The following is a 17,734-nucleotide window of genomic DNA, read 5'->3' on the forward strand; positions in this document are numbered from 1 at the left end:
GAACCCCTGTGCCCTTGCACCAGAGCTGCTGAGGGCCTGGCCAATCATTGTGAAAACCTGCTGTCAGGACTTTTGGAGAAGATCTCCTAATCCCTCTTTTCTTTATTCAGGCTTTCTTCTCTCCGTGCTCTGCGTCCTGACACTCTCGAACAGTCGGCTCTTTTTGGTTGTCTTCTTTAATTTCCGTACCTGAACAGATAAGCTGTGACCGGCTGAGATGAATGGACACTGTTTTCATGGCTCCCTTTGTGATTAGCCTTTTCTAGCCTAACTGGAATACCTACTGGAGCCTCACAATGTCTAAGAGGTGATGTTTTAAAATCTTAATGAGACATGATGACTTTGTTATGAGCAAAAAACACCAAGCTGCTTGAAGACATATTGAGGATAAAGAGCCTCAGAACACCGACAGGGAGACAGATCATTGTTTATTGTGTGATGTGGGAGAATCCACTGGATTTGAGCTGTCAAGCCTGTAGTGAACAGGATCAGTCGGTTACACATCTTCAACTGCAGGAATTGTTATGTAATTAGTGGAATACGTGCAACCATGTCACGTTTTTGGAGAGGGACGCCACAGTATCTTTGTAAATTGGCATTGGCCGGGATCCTGTGAGCACAGCGAGGTCCGCAGCCTGATAATTACACAGGAGAGAGAAGGTTTTTGCTTTGTTATTAATTGTGAACAGTGTGGTGGTGACATGTGTGTCATAATGAGATGTTTTCACGTCCTGCAGGAGATGTGTGTGACGGGTTAGCCACATGTGAAAACCATGTTTGAAATGTAGCATCATCATCCTCTGTCATGTAGGAAAACAAAAAAAACCTTCTGATTGAATATTTTTGAATATAAGCAATATAACCTTCATGGTTGTATTTGTGGTAATGTAATAAATGTGCATGCTACTATAACACTAGCCCGTACAGATATTCATTTAGAGCTGACTGATATGGATTTGTGTTGCCCAGTAAAAATGCCAGTGTTCCTCTGTAATCTGCTGTTGTGTGGGCTGGAAAATTTTAAGCTTCAAGTCAGAATTTACAAGTCAAAGAAAAGGATGGTTCAACATTATATTTGTTCTGCTGCTCTTGCTGTTTATTCATCTACTAGGTTGTGCCATTGTGAATCATTTTAATCTCTATCTAGAATAAATGACGAACTGCATTTGTGGCTACAATAATTTAATTAGCAAACTCTGCACTCTTCATATAACTTTTCTTTTTGTCTGTAGATTCATTGATTATTCCTCTAAAGCTACAAGCTTTCTGGTTCCCACATGTTCTGATATGTTCAAAGCTCCAGTTCAGCCCTGTTCCACTGAAGTTTTGAGAGACGAGAAGTGAACAGAAACATCTGAGTCATGAAGAAGTGACTGAAGTCATGCCAGCACTGTGGCGCTGAGCTCTGCTTTTGAAACTACAGCGCAGTTTTTAGACTGTGACACATTTTCAGCTGTTTTGGCTTTTCTGTGCTCCACTGGATTTAAAATAAAAACACTGAGGTTTAATAAGCGAGTTGAGGTTTTCACATATTGGTTTGAATAGTGTCAGAGCTCAGTAGTTTTTATGTCTGGGCTATAATTCCTTCACTGTTCACTCAGTGCGGATGTAAAAATCCTAAAGCCAAAGCTGAAAGTTGGCACTTGAACTGCAGAGTCATTGTTTCATTTCCAAATTAGTATTATGGTGCTAACAGGCCTTTAATGCACTATCTATACATGTGCAAACTTTAGTATGGGCATGTTTATGCGAGAGATGTGAAAACAAAAAAAAATGTTATTGCCTTATTGAGAACGATCCACATAGAGGAGGCATCACGTCACTGCCAGCCCGCTCTGTAGCACCCAGATGGTGTAAATCACACCGCCCAGACGTCGACCTCTCACAGGCCAGTAGAGGTGAATCTCAAACACAGTGCTCTAGAAAGGCAAATAATGTAGAAAGCCTTCCCATTAACCGGCACTGAAAGTGTGCAAACTCTGTTTCTCTACTGGGAAATAGCTTCTGAAAAGTGGTCAATACGTGCATGCTGCCACAGTTCATGTTTGTATTTGTATGTCCTGGTGAGTCCTCCCTGAAAATGAAATAAAGAGACCTCTTATTTACGAGAAAAATCTTGACAGATACTGTTAGCACTGAAAATCCTCATTAAATTAAGATTGTAGTTGAAGTTGCCGGCCCTTAGATCACCCCTGAACCTGTTTAACCCACCTGGTAGCTCTGGTCTCACCAGTCGATTGTTTTCCAGCTAATGTCACATAAATGCTAATTATAAGACAAATAATTGATGGAAGCTTACGTGTTCTAAGGCCGTTGTGATGATGATGAGTGTAATAACTTTAGGTTATTAGCCACACTTAAAGAAACGTCTGGGGTCTACAGCTTTAGAAGATGAAAATGGGCCAGAGATACGTTTTTGCCCCGAGAACTTATTGACATTGTGTTTGAAGAATGACTTGAATGAATGATTCATAATCTGTCTTCATCTCTTTGGGTCTTTTGGGATTTTCTTCTTGTAAAAAGACGCTTTGAAATATAATACAGTTGATCATTCAGAGAGTTGTGTCTTGTTAAGGACCACCTGTAATTTGCTATCAGCTGCAGGAGTAAAAGATGGTAACAGAGCCCCAACTATTTGGTGAAAGAAGTTTGTGTTATTGCACAAAGGAAAGTTATTTAGTGAAAGGGATGGCTTGATTGTGAAATGGTTCACGGCATTTTTCCCTTACAGCAAGAGGGGGCTGGTTTGAATGTTCCCCCTGGATCTGTTTGGGTTTTCTCCAGTTACTGTGGTTTCCACCCACAGACAAGCCAAAGAGAGGGAGATTGGTTCCAAGATAAAACAAAATTATAATCAATGCATTCACTGCACCACGATGAAACCAGAATGACAAAGGTGCAGTTTGTTCAAAATTATTGGCAAGTATATTATATTTGATTGTCAAAGACAGTTCTGTGTTCAAGTGTTCTGCTTTAAAAGCAGTGCATACCACAGACAGTATAAAACAAAAGGATATAATATAAACCTACAGTTGGTTGTAGAGGCTGCAGCAGATGAGCAGAATACCAAAGAAGCATACCGTTCTAACTAACTCCCCACAAGAGGCCCAGTCAATACAGACATGCTCCTTGAAATCTGCGTCTGATTTACCTCACCCTTTTTTTGTCTTTCAGTCTTCACTGGGACAATATGTTACAAAGGTGCAGTGCTGCAGCCTAAATGTATTATCAGTCAGCTGTACCGCCCTTCTTCCTGGGACAGTGGAAGGACAAGGGGAGGGAAGTCTAGATTTGGACTGTGTCGCTTGTTCCTGCCACTGCCTCCTCCATCAAGGCTGAAAATATCCCCAGACGTGTCAGCTCCGTGCTCCCTGATCGTCTGACACTTCCAGTCACTAGACCTATCTGCTGATATTAGGACACTTCCTGTTCAGCTAGAGGACTCGTTTCTTGTACAATACACTCACCCTAAATATTCCCTGGCAGATGTACCATATGTTATCTGGAGTTATTGTTGGCAGCTGATTTCTTATTATTTAAAATGACATTATTTAAAGACAAAATCGTGATTGGATTCACAAGCAGGGAGTCAGTGTCTCTATGTAGTTACCTGTTTATGAAACCCAAGACTGGACAGGGGAGCACTGGGTTTCTGAGTGGAGAGACAAAAATCCAGCTAATGATAACTGTTGGTTGTAATTGTATGTTGAACCGTCGCAAGATTATTGTTTATGGATGAATTTTTGCTTTAGGTAACGTTCACAAAAATATTCATTTTAAAAACCCGGCGACAAATGATGGCTCTGTGAGTTACACGACACAAGAACTCACACAGCCAAATATCCTGCAACACACATGCAAAATTCATAGAGGCATCTTTGCAGTGGCAGAAAAGCATTGCAAGTCTAAGTCAGATTATTTCTAGATTCCCCTTCCTAAAGAAAACGGTGTATCTAGTCATCAGTTATAAATCTTGACTCTTTGAAGGTTCAGTGAAGTATGGATCTTCTTGTCAAAAGGATTTCGGCCTGATTGTATTAGTTTTAGATTAAATGCTGGTCATCACAAACTTGGCTTACACCAACACCCCCACCCACCCATTTATACCAATTACAATTAGATCATGCTGTCACTTCCCAACCCCCAAAGGGGACACGAAAACAGGTTGCCAGGAGCAACTGGCTGGCATGCCAATACACTGCTTCCAGCAATGAATGGCAGCTTGTGCGGCCGAGAAATCCAACCACATCCTCTAATGTCATGTGGAGAAAGCTTCGAGTTTGGTGGTTCTCGACGCTCTCTGCCACCAGCTGGACAAGCCGCCGAGCTTACTTATTTGTTTATATTGTAGCATGTTGGTGGCTAATGCAGGGGTCCCGGGGGAGCGGCTGCTAGTTCAGATAGGCTGAGCTTTTTGTCAGCGTGGGGGCTTTGGCTCGTTGTGCGGGAGACGGCAGCAACTAAACGGCAGGCATTATCCTCAGCCCGGACCAGGTGATGGGATGAAAACTGCTCCAGTCACTGACAGAGACATTAGTATTCCTCAGTCAATTGACATGCCATCAGGGAGCGTTGTCTTTTGAGGTGTTTTCTGTCCTTGTCAATCATAGCATGGCTCATCAGACTGCATCAGTTTTTATTTTGTGTTCGAGCTGAAACAATATTTCAAGCAAGAATGTCCAACGTTCCCTAGTTTCAGCCTCTCTATCGTGATACTTTGATGCTTATGTGTAAATAAATAGATCGTCTTTGGAGTGTTCTTACAAAACTAGATGCTCGAGTATGTCAGTGTTGCCCCTGGGATATTGAAGTATTTGCGGTATTTCTTTTGCAATTAAAAATTTATGGATTCAATAAATAGTCTGCAAATTTGAGATTTGCTAACGGCAGCCCCTGTCTGAACCGCCCCAAAATTGGTTTTTGGAACGTTGATCAAAACAAAAAATGATTTTTTTTCCCCAGACATAATGGAAACTGCAATCAGTAATTATCAATTCACTTGTTGCTGTGATGCTGGAGGATCTTGCAGGGCTTTTTTTTAAGTGTAGTTTGCATCATTTAATGATATTTTTCTCAGTTCCTGTTGAAATTGTAGCTCTCAGCCGAAAGCACATCTAATGAAAACCTTGCTCTCTAAACACACACATGCAGGGCCTGGTCTGGCGTGGAGTCGGTGCTTGTTGTTTACACTGCGCTTCCTGTGTGTCTGGGCCCCCTTTGCCCTCTTACATCACCCTATTCGCTGCAGTAGGGACACAACAGGGTGAAGGGGCGACGGGTTAGGGGGGTAAGCGATGAGGTAGTTCATTAGTCCCATGGCTCATCCCAAATGAGATGCAGGTCCATTCTCTGGCTGTTTCCAGAGTTCTTCTTTTCTTTTTTTTTCACGTTGCCGCCCTTTTCCCCCGTTCCACTCTTTTGATTTCACACTCAATTCCGTTTCCTCTGCACTTGTTTGCCTCATTTACATTTTTCAGGAGAATAAAGTGGATTTACACACTGTTTACTATGTTTTTTTAAAAGATTAGTTAAATTTAAATTGTGCCACTGTTGTATAATAGGCCTTAAGTTAAATTTGTTGGTGGTCTGATTGTGTGGTAACATCTTTTCTTATCTGTTTGGCTGGAGACAGAAAGGGTTGTTCAAGAGCACAGTTCTTGGCTTTATAAATATTCCATGTCATGCCCTATATTTTTCACTCTGTGCTCTGGGTGTTGCACTGGGAACTAGCAGCAGTTCTACATTGAATTCATCACATCTGACCAACTGATCATGACACCGAGATCAATTTAAAATGAACCACCACTCCTATACATCTTTTTAACATCTGTCACGTCAGCTTGTTTTTGTATCTACATCTGTTTCTTCTTACAGCTTCTCTCGACCGAAAGTATCCCTCCCTGAGCTGTAACAGAGCAAACAGTGTCGTATGAATGTGCTGTCATAGTTTGCTGATTCTGTCATACAGTGAGTCATGTGTTTTTGCTCTGTTGCGGAGGACACAGCGTTTTTCTTACCCTGATTCATAGGCCCCTGATGAGCAGGTAGAAAAACATCCGTGTGCTGCATTGTCTGCGCGATGCTGCAGATCCCACAGCACATATAGCAGTGTTGATATGAACTGACTCCCATTACAATGTGGGACCATGCTGTTGCAAGGACATATCCTCTCCCCTCTGCTTCCTTATTATTCTAATTCTTTTATCAGGCAATTGTGTTTTGACATTAACAGTCACACTCTGTTATTAAATCAATCAAACCAGAAGGGCCCTCTTGCCCTGCAGGTTCAGAGGTGATGTGACATAAAAAGAAGCAGCCTCTGCACTGCGTTTTTATAACGTGCTCTAACATAATATTATGCTGTGAAATTGCATTTCTTCTAAATCCTATTTTCTGTGACAGAATTAGCAGTTGTCCCAGTTTTAACTGTACTCCCCAATGTCATAAGCCAAACTGTAAAGCAGTGAATTCCTCTGTAATTGTCCTCTGGGAGGGAATGTTCCATGGTGCTTCTCAGAGGCTGCCTCACATTTTCCAAAACCAACATTTGGAGTTGCAAATGCATTTCGACCAACCTGAATTGCCTCTAACAAGGAGATGGCAGCTCCTCACCTGCTGTTTCTCAACCTGCCGTTTTGCTCCCACACTGTGCTTGTGCATGCATGTACAGTATTACCCACCCACTTCTGCAGGGGTTCCTTTACCCTTTCTGCTGACTTGGATATCTTCTCTCATTGTGTTAAGTTTGCATGTAAACAGGTTCAGCTGAGTGTCTTTGTTCGACACCTGCAGCTACAGAGGCCCCCATAGGGAGACGTAATGGGGGGCATCTGAGCTGTGGTGCAGGGTGATATTCAACCAATGATCACGCACAACATGCCACAGATTCCTGAACCTCCTCTGACCCACTTTGCAGGATCTCATAGCTGTTGAATACCCATTTGATATGGAGGTTTAACAAAAGCATTCACAGCAGGACAGTAACTTTCAGATGCTCTAAAGAATGATTTAAACTCTCTACCACCTTAGAAAGAGACGATTCTAATAATATGTTAATGTAGTCATAGTCACACTAAGAAAGACTTCTCTAAGAGGATTTTGGATTATTTGAAAACTTTAAGCACTGAAAAGCTTGTCTTTAAATCTCTAACATTTCTTGACCTTACATTTCTAATTTCTCTTTATATGACATTTTATTTGTGATTTAATAAAATTTTTTGATATAAAATAATTTGTTTATTACTAAATCACATAATTTTAGTTTAGTTACATTTGATCACCCAACAGATCATGATGACTACTACTATCAATCAGCTATATATTTATATATATTTATATATATATATATTGAAAGAATAATTGGTGATAAGATGTCGTTATCATAATTCATATGAAGGAACAGGTCCATGCCAGCTTTAAATCAGGGAGAGTGACACTGACAAAATGACTGCTTAAATCTTTCATGGGAAAAAAACATTCAAGACCTAAAGCTCTTCGGGAACGCTGAGGACAGACTGTCATTAAGCTTGTGAAATGCTGACCCACTGTCTCTGTTCGTCCAATAACAAGATGCGAAAGTGATTTTCCATGTTAGTCTGGATGGAAACTCCAGCCTCTCTAAAGGAAGTTGGTGTGCATTGATTTATGAATATGAATAATGCAAGTGATGTCACCAAAGGGTGGTCTAATGGATTTTGGCTGTAGCTGTCCCCTGGGGGAAGATCCTTTAGGAAGCTAGAGTGATATTATTGAAGAGGCAGTTACTCAGGTGACACAAGCAGCCCTCTGTGTTGTAATGTAGAAATAACAAAATAAAATTGGACTCATTCCTGATTATGCAACGATTTCACACATGAATGCACAACATGAGTTATGCAAAACTGGATAATTTGATTAGCAAGTCCTGTTTTCTTGTCTGTGCACTAGGCAGAACACGGAGTTCATGGAGTGCTGAACAGATATTGTCATTGCATCAGTTCATCTGTGCAAATATTACTTAAGCCTTCCCTTTAAAGCCCGACCTGAGTATGTCCCAATCTTGTTTGCTAGGGTCACAGTTTTCCAAATCTCATCAACATGTCAGATTAGGACAAGCAGACGTCCCCAAATGACTGGAATTATTCAACTTACCAGACTTGTTCTTTTTTTTGTCTTAAAGTTGCTCTGCGGACGTTTCTTTGAAAAGAAAGTAACATTTTTGTGAAGCGTTCAACAGCAAAATTCATCGTTAGCGTGCCTGTGACCTCATCTTTTGAATGCATTAACTTCCTCATAGGGCGATTTGGCCAAAAATGATATCAAAATGAAAAATGTTCATATATAAGATAATTATCATGATGAATGTTAAATTATTATTTATATTATATATATATTATATATATACAAATTATTTAAGTTTGAAGACTGATTTCTGCTCCTGAATTTTAAGAGCCTTTTAAATAAGAAGTGCATTGATTTAATTAATATTTGCCAACTTTCATTCCTCCTCTCCTTCACGGCCTTCGGTGAAATATGACAATGCTACTTTGCAAGTCATTATCAGTGTCTGTTAATCAGCAGAATACTGTCAGCAGTGTCACATTGTTAACACTTTTGCACACATGCACGAGGTAGTGAGCGTGATGGAAACAGCAGGAATGCACTCGATCCAACCCTTTCTCAAAAGGGAGTTGATTATTTGACTGAAGTTAAACAAGGACAGATCGTTTCAATCAAATAATGTTTCAGTCAAAACTTTCAGGTGAGAATTTTCTGCTTTTTTAAATTTGTTATGATGAAATTTATTTTTCAAACAAACGATAGTTCAAACACGTTTCATTTTTAGATTACATGCTTTTTCAACTAAAACATTTCAGCAGATTAAACACCAAAGGAATAAATAGTTAGTTGCAGCAATAGTTTTCTGTTTGCATTAGCTCAGAGACGTCTATCGTACACTCTCGGTTGTCTGGCAGCTCTCACAGTTGCTCCCTCCATCAATCAGCCCTTGTTTCAGTCCCTTGCTACGCAGCAGCGGTCCTCATCTCCCTCAGCTCCCATCCCATCTCCCCCAGAGAGCTTCACGTTTCATTGGTATTCATTGTGAGGGCCACCTACGATCCGGAGTACGTTTCATTCTCATTCTCTTCATCGTTGTCAGCGTGGATCACAGTCTCCCACAGTCTTGTCAGTCAGCCAGTTGTAAGTAGCTCCAGTTCCCAGGTGTATGGGAAAGTGCTCACAGGGTTCGAAGCAACAGAAAACCCGTCAGAGCTGCGCTTGCTCCGATCGTCTGCGATCCCCAAACTGTCATATCTGCCCAAAGGGATCTGTGAGAAAATGTGCGTAGTAACCACACCTGTGGTTGTGTAGCATCATTTTATTGCAAACAGTTGTTGAAAATTGTTTGATAATTACGATGTTAAATGACACAAAATCCTAATTTTATGGGTTTTCACTCAATACAGTAAGTGAGGAGGCACATAAACTGGATTTATTTGGGTTTAAATGAAGTCAGTGACAAACGCTAGGACCAGCGTTGCCATGGTGATTGCATTTTCTTCTGTAGAAAGCTATTTTTCTTTTTCTCATTTCATCACTTCATACAGATCTGGGTTCTTCTTTCGTTTTTCTTTCCACAAAGTTACGTTATGCCCTAAAACTGCAGTGACAACAAGGAGAGGACGAGTGTCTTCCTCCGCCTCTTTCTCTCCAGCTCACCACCGTTCCCCTCTCGCTGTCATTGCAGTGTTTTGGCCGCCGTCCCGTTGCCAAGCAGAGACCACAACAATGGCCCCTCTTTGTCGGAGCACATCGCTGCCCAAGGAATGCTTATTTAATAGTGACATGTTTTCACAAGGGAAACACAATGTCTTGTCTCCCAGCTGAACTCTTTCATAGACTCATGCCGCTATTCTTTCTCTCTCTTTACCCATCAGGCTTTGTCCATCTCAAGGTCGTCAGTAACTGCTTCCATTTCCCCCAGATGGGTGACGTTGGCTTTTCCACGTCATGAGATGAGCTCAATCTCTCTTCCTGATATCTTAGTGCATTGCATCAGTGAAAAGCTGATATCTATTCGTGCAGATCTCTGTAGCTTGATTTCCCAAAAAGTTTGACGCCCCTTTGTGGAGACGTTTCTGGCTTATGAAGAAGCACATTGTACAGTTATATACTCTACTCAAGGATCTCTGAAGTTGCACAGCATTTGTCTCGCTCCTCGTTCGTGCTCGTCTTTGGAAACTGCTGAATAGAACAGTATTTGTAAAGTAAATCTTCAGTTCGCTCACTGTCTCAGTGTGACAGCCCCCCCACCGTTTGTGTTGTTTTTAGCCAAAGTCTGAATAATTTACGGCATGTTGCCCCAGTGTTTACCTTCAGAGACTATGCAGAAGATACTGTGCTCCAACATGGTTCCACAGGGAGCGCGGCGGTGCAGTGCTGAGTGGACAAAGCCGAGTGTCCCTCCCGTGAGGTTCTTTGTCTGGCCGTCAAAGCCTGGGCAATCTAATGGAAGGAGAGTAGGAGATTCAAGTTCAAGCAGCCTGCCAAACGTGAGTCATGGTGCTGCGAGTGAAGCTGCGGCCAAACCATCCAAACCATTGTTTTAAATAAAAACACTCAGATAGTACTGATGACCCTAAACTGGCTGCGAATGAGGACATTTCATCAAAAAAAAGAAAGTTTGACCACTTCTCTGGGGACGTGATCTCTCTGATTCTGGTTTCCTAAGCAATTCATTTCACCTGAACAGAATCATCAGAATGCCAAAAAAGCAATTACTGTTTTGTTCTGCCTGGGCGTCCGGCCATCCGCTCTGGCCGATAAATCAGTCGCACAGAGTAGAAATGGTATTAGAAATAGAGTTGGAAGAGCAGGCTTAAGGCCTATTATCTTGTGCTTCTGAGCAAATGGTATAATCTCTGCAGCTGTAAATGTTGCTCAACAACTGAAAGAGGCCTTGTACTGTAACAGCTTAGTTTGGTTGTTTGGTTCTGTTTCATTCTGTTGTAACCGGTTTGAAAGGTTTTCTCGTTTCTATAGGAAATATTCTCATTCTAAGACACACAGACTCCACCCCTCTCACTCGATGCAGCTCTCTGTGGAAGTTTACGTCATCCACAAAACTACTTCATAGGCCCGCTCTGACAGGAATGAGGGCCAACTGGTTGAGTTCCGTCTATGCCTGTCGCATTTTTTACTTTGTCATTTTGTTCACTTGTTATTCTTCTGTCTTTCTCTTTAACCAGCTCCCTACTCCGATCTGGACAAAAACCCCACAAGGCCTGAGCCAGAGGGGGAGAGCTGCCCCCCGACCTCGGACAACACCCAGAGGATGGAGTCTCCAGCTAAGAAGGATGTAGACCGAAGGCTGAGTACCCCAAGAAAATCTGACATCATCCCCAGGTCACCTGCATCACCTGTACCCAGGTCGAAACAAGGTAAAGGGATAGAATCACTGCCTTATGTTTTCATTTCTGTCCAGACTTATGTAGTGAAAACTTGAGTTTAAACTTAGTGTATACTTATAGTGTATCCTATCATTATTAGCTTATGAGTTATGGCCAAAATGTGATGTTTAAAAATGACATCTAAAATGTAATCAGTTTATTCTTGAGTCCTGGTGGAAACTTCTGCCAAATTTTAAAGAGATTTCTACAAGGTGTTCCTGAGACATTCACGAGAGTGAGACAGACGTACAGAGCGAGGCTTAAGAAAGTAAAAAACTGTGTAACCTGTTTAGAGTTCAGTTGTTTGAAAAACTTGCTCTGGAGGCTGAACTGTACCTGTTCTGACCCTCTGTGTTCCAATAATGGTGCCATTATGTACATCTGCACTTTGCTGGAGTCAGGGCAGCTCTCTTGAGGCAAGGTGATGCTTCAATATCGGAGTAACTGTGACCACATGCTTTCAGACTGGAGGCTAAATCCAATAGAGCTGCTGCAGGTTGTAAGTGCTGGAACAGAAGCTGCTGATGTGAGAACTCTGCAGCTTTGGGTTTGAAGAAGGCAGAATTAAATTAGTCAAGAAAACAACTCTGAGAAACGTGGACAAATGAGATTTGTTGATAAGTGGATAGCGAATGCTAATCACTGCCATGCACCGGTCCCTAATGAAGGGTGGGCAGAGGGACCTGAGTTAGAATCCTGGTTCAGTGAGTGATGCCAAGAAGGCATTTAGCTGAGCCTGGTAGTTGCACCATAGCTGCGTCCACAATGCCTCCGCTTGAACTCCACAGCATATGCAGGGTCTAAGGAACATGTTTGAGGGTTTTTGGAAAGTAAGCCTCTTTATTCTCTATCCATTAATCCATTCACTGTGGTCATGGTCTTTATTCCCTTAGCATGAGGTGATGAGGATAAACCCTCCAAACTACAACAGCACAGCCAGTTGTGATACATTGTTATGCTACCTTTGCCTCATCCGTTATATGAAGACAAATATTTCTTTGTTTATTTGCCAAAGTCTTGGTTAACTTTGAGAAACCTGTAGTTGAGTCTCCTGAATCCAAAAATGACCCACACTTCCCCCTTTGTTCTCCAGGTTCCTTTTCCACTTGCTCTGTTAAGCTCATTATTTGTGTTTGCACGAGGAAGAGGAAAAACACTCCATGGCTCCTTAATTAGTCAAATAAAATTTCGAGGCTTGTAGTTCATTTGGGAGCCACCACTTGTGGTTATGGTCCGCTCACCTGTACTTTGTCACATCTCTGTCATTTTTCTGTGAAAGCAGTGATTTGTCTCAGGAGACCGTCCTCATATAGGTGCATGTCTGGGATTGTTGCAATGGTTCGACTGAGTATGTTTTACAACCTGCACAGCATGGTACTGCAGTTCAGAGGTGGAGTAAATAATAGAGCTGACCTTTTAAAAGAAAACGTGTGTGTGTGTACACACTGCACCTTGCACAGTATTTTTTGTTTGTGTCTCAGAAGCTTTGTGCAGATGACGTAATGAATAACAAGTTTGTGAGTTACAAACAGCAGCACCAGCAGCAGCAGCAGCATCACACTGACGGAGAACGTGCACATGGGCTTTCCTGGGTCCTCTAATTCATCAAAGCGGGTCAGAGTTTGTTTTCAGGGGGAGGCCGCAGATTATTTTCATGTTCATGAATCACACCTCCCCCATTAGATGATGCTGAAGGATAAGTTCCTTTCCTAACCCTTTGTTTGATGGTGAACATCTGGTCGGTGAAGATTGAGGTGGATGATGAAGCAGGAAGGCTCAAGAAAGATCAAGAGTGGAGACGGTCAGAGTTTCCCAGTTATCTGTGGTAAAACGTGTATATGAATAAATGACTTCACAGCTGTTTTGATCAGTACACACTTTAAAGCTCATTTGTTTGGATGATGCAGCAGAAAGAGAGAAATCTATAGAGAAAACATCCCATAATGAGACACTGCAGGAGAGCAGTCACACGTTAGGCATCATCGTGCTCAGCATCATTACATGAGCTGTTATTGCTGCTGAGCTATTATTAGCAAGTACTGAGAAAGCATCAATTAATTTGCTGCAGTCATCTTTGTGTTGTATATATAAAGGCTACTAATGATTATCTTCATTGGTGATTAATTTACCTATGATGTTCTTGATTAATCAATATATTTAATCTATAGAATGCAGATAGAAAGCAATAAAAAGTTGTTTTCTTCATTCAGAAGTCCAAAGATATTCAGTTTACAACAAATGTTCACAAATGAGTTTCCTACACATTAACTCATTGATTCATTTAAACAATTGTTTTGTCTTGTTTTGAATATTTTTCTCGGGATATTCTGAACAAAGGGGATGTTTTCCCAGGAAGTACGCAGATGCACTTGGAATTCTTGAAATGGTTCAGTCCAGTGTTTGTTTGCGTTGCTCTTCCTCGTGGTTGTTCTTTCACTGAGCTCCTCTGTGAGGTATGTGTGAGGAGAGATGTACGAACAGACATCAGAGATGTTACAGGAGAAGAAATGTATGTAAGTCCTCCCCTGTAGTCATAACATACCAGTCAGACATGCACCCACATCCAGATGGCCCAGGAGATTTAGTGGACCTGCCACATGCTGCAGCTTTTATTTAGAGATTAGCTCGCCTGTTGATTTTGCTTCTTTCGTTTGTTCTTCGAGGAAAACCTAGAAAATACTGTGTCATGACAAACACATCAGTTTCAGCCGTGTGTCGAGCATCGGTGCTGAAATGTTGACGCTGCCAGTGTCTTGTCATTGTCACCTGGTGCACAGTTCTCTGTGGTTTGAAAGTTAAATGCCTTTGCTGCAAAGACTTGGCAGGAATTAAGAAAACACTTAGTCATGTATTTGTCGCCGGGCAGGCAAAGGTTCTACTCAGAAACAAATATCTATGTCAAAAAACCTTATACCTAAAAGTTAATTTGCAGGATCCTGATATAAGGAAACTCTAGTTCTTTGTGTATTATATTATTTTAACATATAATAATGAAGTCAAACAAAAATAAGTAGTAAGAAAATGTTTATCTATATAGAAGTATGTCGTGAATCTGTAGTGAAGTTCTTCTAAGCTATCATTCAGGTGAGGGCTGGTGTAGAGCGTGAACGAGGCAGAACATGACGTATACATTCTTCTGTGTTATTGTTTACTACAGATCTTGGTGTCAGCTCTTATCTCCGAAACGCTCTAATCTCTTTTATCTTTTCAAGTTGACATCTTTGACCTTTTTCATTGCGAGAGATTTGTATTCTTTTTGTTTTGGGTTCCGTCATCAACATGGCAAATCGCTTGCTGTACATTTTCCAGAAATGTTCCTCCCGTCTCAGACGTGTCCACTCTGACATTTTCTGGACATTTTACTGGGGGACTGGCAAGAAAAGTTTTGGAAAATGACTTGGACATTTGCATTTAATGTCTGAAAGCGTGTATGTCCAGACTGCGTTGGTCTAACAGGTCAATTGATTTTTCCATGTTTTGTTTTGAACAGCTGATAAACATTATAATTATCGATCCCCATTTTAATTCGATCCTGCTCTTCCATTCTCTTCGCAGACATCATGAAGGCTGATGAGAGACAGAAGCTGGCCAAGGAGCGGAGAGAGGAAAAGGCCAAATATCTGGGTAAGTGGAAACAAGGGTGTGAGAGGAAATGCCCTTTTACACAGGAAGAGAGTGCCCCCTAGTGTTGGGGTGAAAGAGGTTGTTTTGGGTCTCTGCTTGTGTTGCTACTGGGCTGTAGGCTGCAGTTGACCTGTTCATGTAGAACAGAAACATGGAGCAAGGCACCATTTTACCAAAGACGTATTTATTTTCTGCATGTTTGCTGAAACACTCTTTTAAAAACCTTTGCTTGTTGTATGTTGTTTGACTTATTGCTTATGCTCACGTCTGCACTAAAATATATCATTTGAATTACAGATTTTCCTCACACTCACAAAAACTCAACCTTTTGTGGCGTAATGAAAACCTTGTGACTTTTTTTAAAATGTGTTCCCTTTGAGTCAAAGCACAAAACCTTCTGCAATCTCAAATCTAGAACCCGACCAATATCAACTTTTGGGGCAGATAAAGATAATTGAGAGTGATGGTATAACATCCAATATATATATAAAAAAAAAGAAATGGCAGTGATTCCTAAGATGCCATTATCAAACCTTGATCACAAGATTGTATATTTACCATTTAACCAAAAACTTTATTATAAACATGTATACAAACAAAAAGAGAACACAAATACAACCAGATACTGAGAACCTTAATAAAGAAAATAATATTTTTTGATGTAAAATAGTAAAATCTTTTCTGCATTGTTTAATCTATTCTTAACATATATTGAGAAATCTGTGAAAGCCTCATATCAGTCAGCTGATGTAATGGTCGGGCTCTAAATCAAACGATCAGTCTGATTGATAAATGGAAAAGTTCCCCTGTCTTTGTGTCTTCACATCAAATGACAAAGCTGTCTTCAGTGTCAGATGAAGTTACAGTTCTGTGGTTTTTAACACGTGGCTGTCACATTATCACCCGGCTCCGTGCTGGGCGTGCACTGCTTTGCATGATTGACAGTTGCCTCTGTCTTTTCTCTCACCTCCTCCTCCTGCAGAAGAGCTCAGCAAGTTACAAGGTAAGCCACTCAGGCATGTGGTGGTGGTGGTGGTGGTGGTGGTAGTTATGGTGATGGTGGTGGTGGTGACTGTTTTTGCTCATTCTGTTTCATGTGGATGCATCAACTTAAAGACATTCAGCAGTTTTAACTAGAGCTGGGCAATACACAGCAAACATACAGGAATTAGGATTAATAGACCCAATGTTGCTTAGATTCTTCCAATGAAACGACTGGTTAAATACAAATAAACACCTATTTACATGCTCTCACTCTATTCTGTCCCCTGACAAAGAAGCTTTAAGACACAAAGCACAAAAATCTAGATTTAATGTATCATTATGTAAATATGTGTAGTTTTGGTCACATGACCCAGCCCTAGTGTTTCATTGATTTAATCCTCTTGTTGTTTCCTTGGTGTCAGATTCTTTTTTATTTCAACTAATTGTCAGCTTTTCTCTCTCATAACATCATCGATGTTTCTTTCACATAGATTCATGTAGCTATAGAGCGATCACGTAACCAATCATCTATGTGCTATTGGTTGTTAAACAATAGGACCTAGTGATCAGCTGATAGAAGATGTAGCATGGCCTGAGTTTGAACCTCATCCTCATGATCCAGCTGCAAACACCACTGAACTCTTTGGATTCTGTTTTTGAAGATGACACGTTTGAACCACATGTCACAAAACCCCCGTGATTATCGTCTCACTGGAGAAATTGGAGGTCTCAGAGACGCAGATTCATCATGGCTGTGAAATTTACAGCTAAACAAATCTCGTGTTGCCAAAAATAAATCACACAGTTCAAAATGTTCTGAAAGAGAAGGAGGAAAAAATGTAAATGAGTGTTTACTTGTTTGGATGTAAAGCAGGAACTACACTTCTCATAGGTTTTTATCTAGATACACACGGACAAAGATAACATTCAAAACTTCAAAATCATGTAGCTGTTTCTTTTCATTACCTTGGAGGTCAGGAAAAATGGTGATACTGACAAAGTGAAATTTAAATTTACCTTTTGATGAACACTGATAATTATATTTATCACATTTGGAAATTTCCCATCAAAACAGAAGGAATTCATGGTATTAATATATGTCCATATGACACAGGATTATTTTAAACTAGTCTTTCTATCAGACACTTTACATTCATACTGTAACACTGTGTTTTCTGATCCAACTGTGTGTTCAACAGCAGTAAGATGCGTTTGACACACTTGCAGTTGACACTAATTGGGCGATCACAAGGGCGCGCCAGATGGTACTGCTCCGGTTTAATACCGTCGTTCAGACTTGGATAAAAGATAAGATGCTGCCAAAGCTTGTGTTTACGATATCAGCTTAACAGAGATCGTGGTCAGGAAGACTCAGCTTATCAGGCGTCGGCTGCAGTGCGTGTAGTTCAGTAGTAGGTGGAGGTCAGGATTAGAAAATCCCCACATTTTCTTTCATGTGTCCTATTGGATCTTTATTTTTAAACTGAGCTTTGGGAGAAGTGCATCAGAGAATCGCCTGCGACTGCACAGCAGCTACTCCCCCTGCCAGGCTGGTATAAATACTTCAAACCCCAGCATTACAACTGCCCGCTCTACATGATTATTTAATGATCTTGGGTCCCGATGGTATCAGCACTCATCACAGTCAGGAGGGAGTTGTGGAATGTATTTTAAATCCATGTCAGCGTAAGATATTC

General features: G+C 41.0%; 1 protein-coding gene across 5 annotated transcripts in view; it reads left to right on the top strand.

Moving 5' to 3' along the window:
* The window catches only part of map7d1a (MAP7 domain containing 1a), a 38,656-nt gene that overhangs the window by 1,805 nt on the left and 19,117 nt on the right, over nt 1-17,734 (top strand). For 3 of the 5 annotated variants that reach the window (XM_020093441.2, XM_020093444.2, XM_020093442.2), the window contains exons 2-4: nt 11,229-11,420; nt 14,985-15,053; nt 16,036-16,056. In XM_020093441.2, the coding sequence (XP_019949000.2) occupies nt 11,229-11,420; nt 14,985-15,053; nt 16,036-16,056 (282 nt within the window). The remainder of the gene's footprint in view (nt 1-11,228; nt 11,421-14,984; nt 15,054-16,035; nt 16,057-17,734) is intronic. The other 2 variants (XM_020093443.2, XM_020093445.2) reach the window with 1 other exon arrangement.

Source organism: Paralichthys olivaceus, chromosome 13 (genome assembly GCF_024713975.1).
Source record: "Paralichthys olivaceus isolate ysfri-2021 chromosome 13, ASM2471397v2, whole genome shotgun sequence".
Taxonomy (NCBI): Eukaryota; Metazoa; Chordata; class Actinopteri; order Pleuronectiformes; family Paralichthyidae; genus Paralichthys; species Paralichthys olivaceus.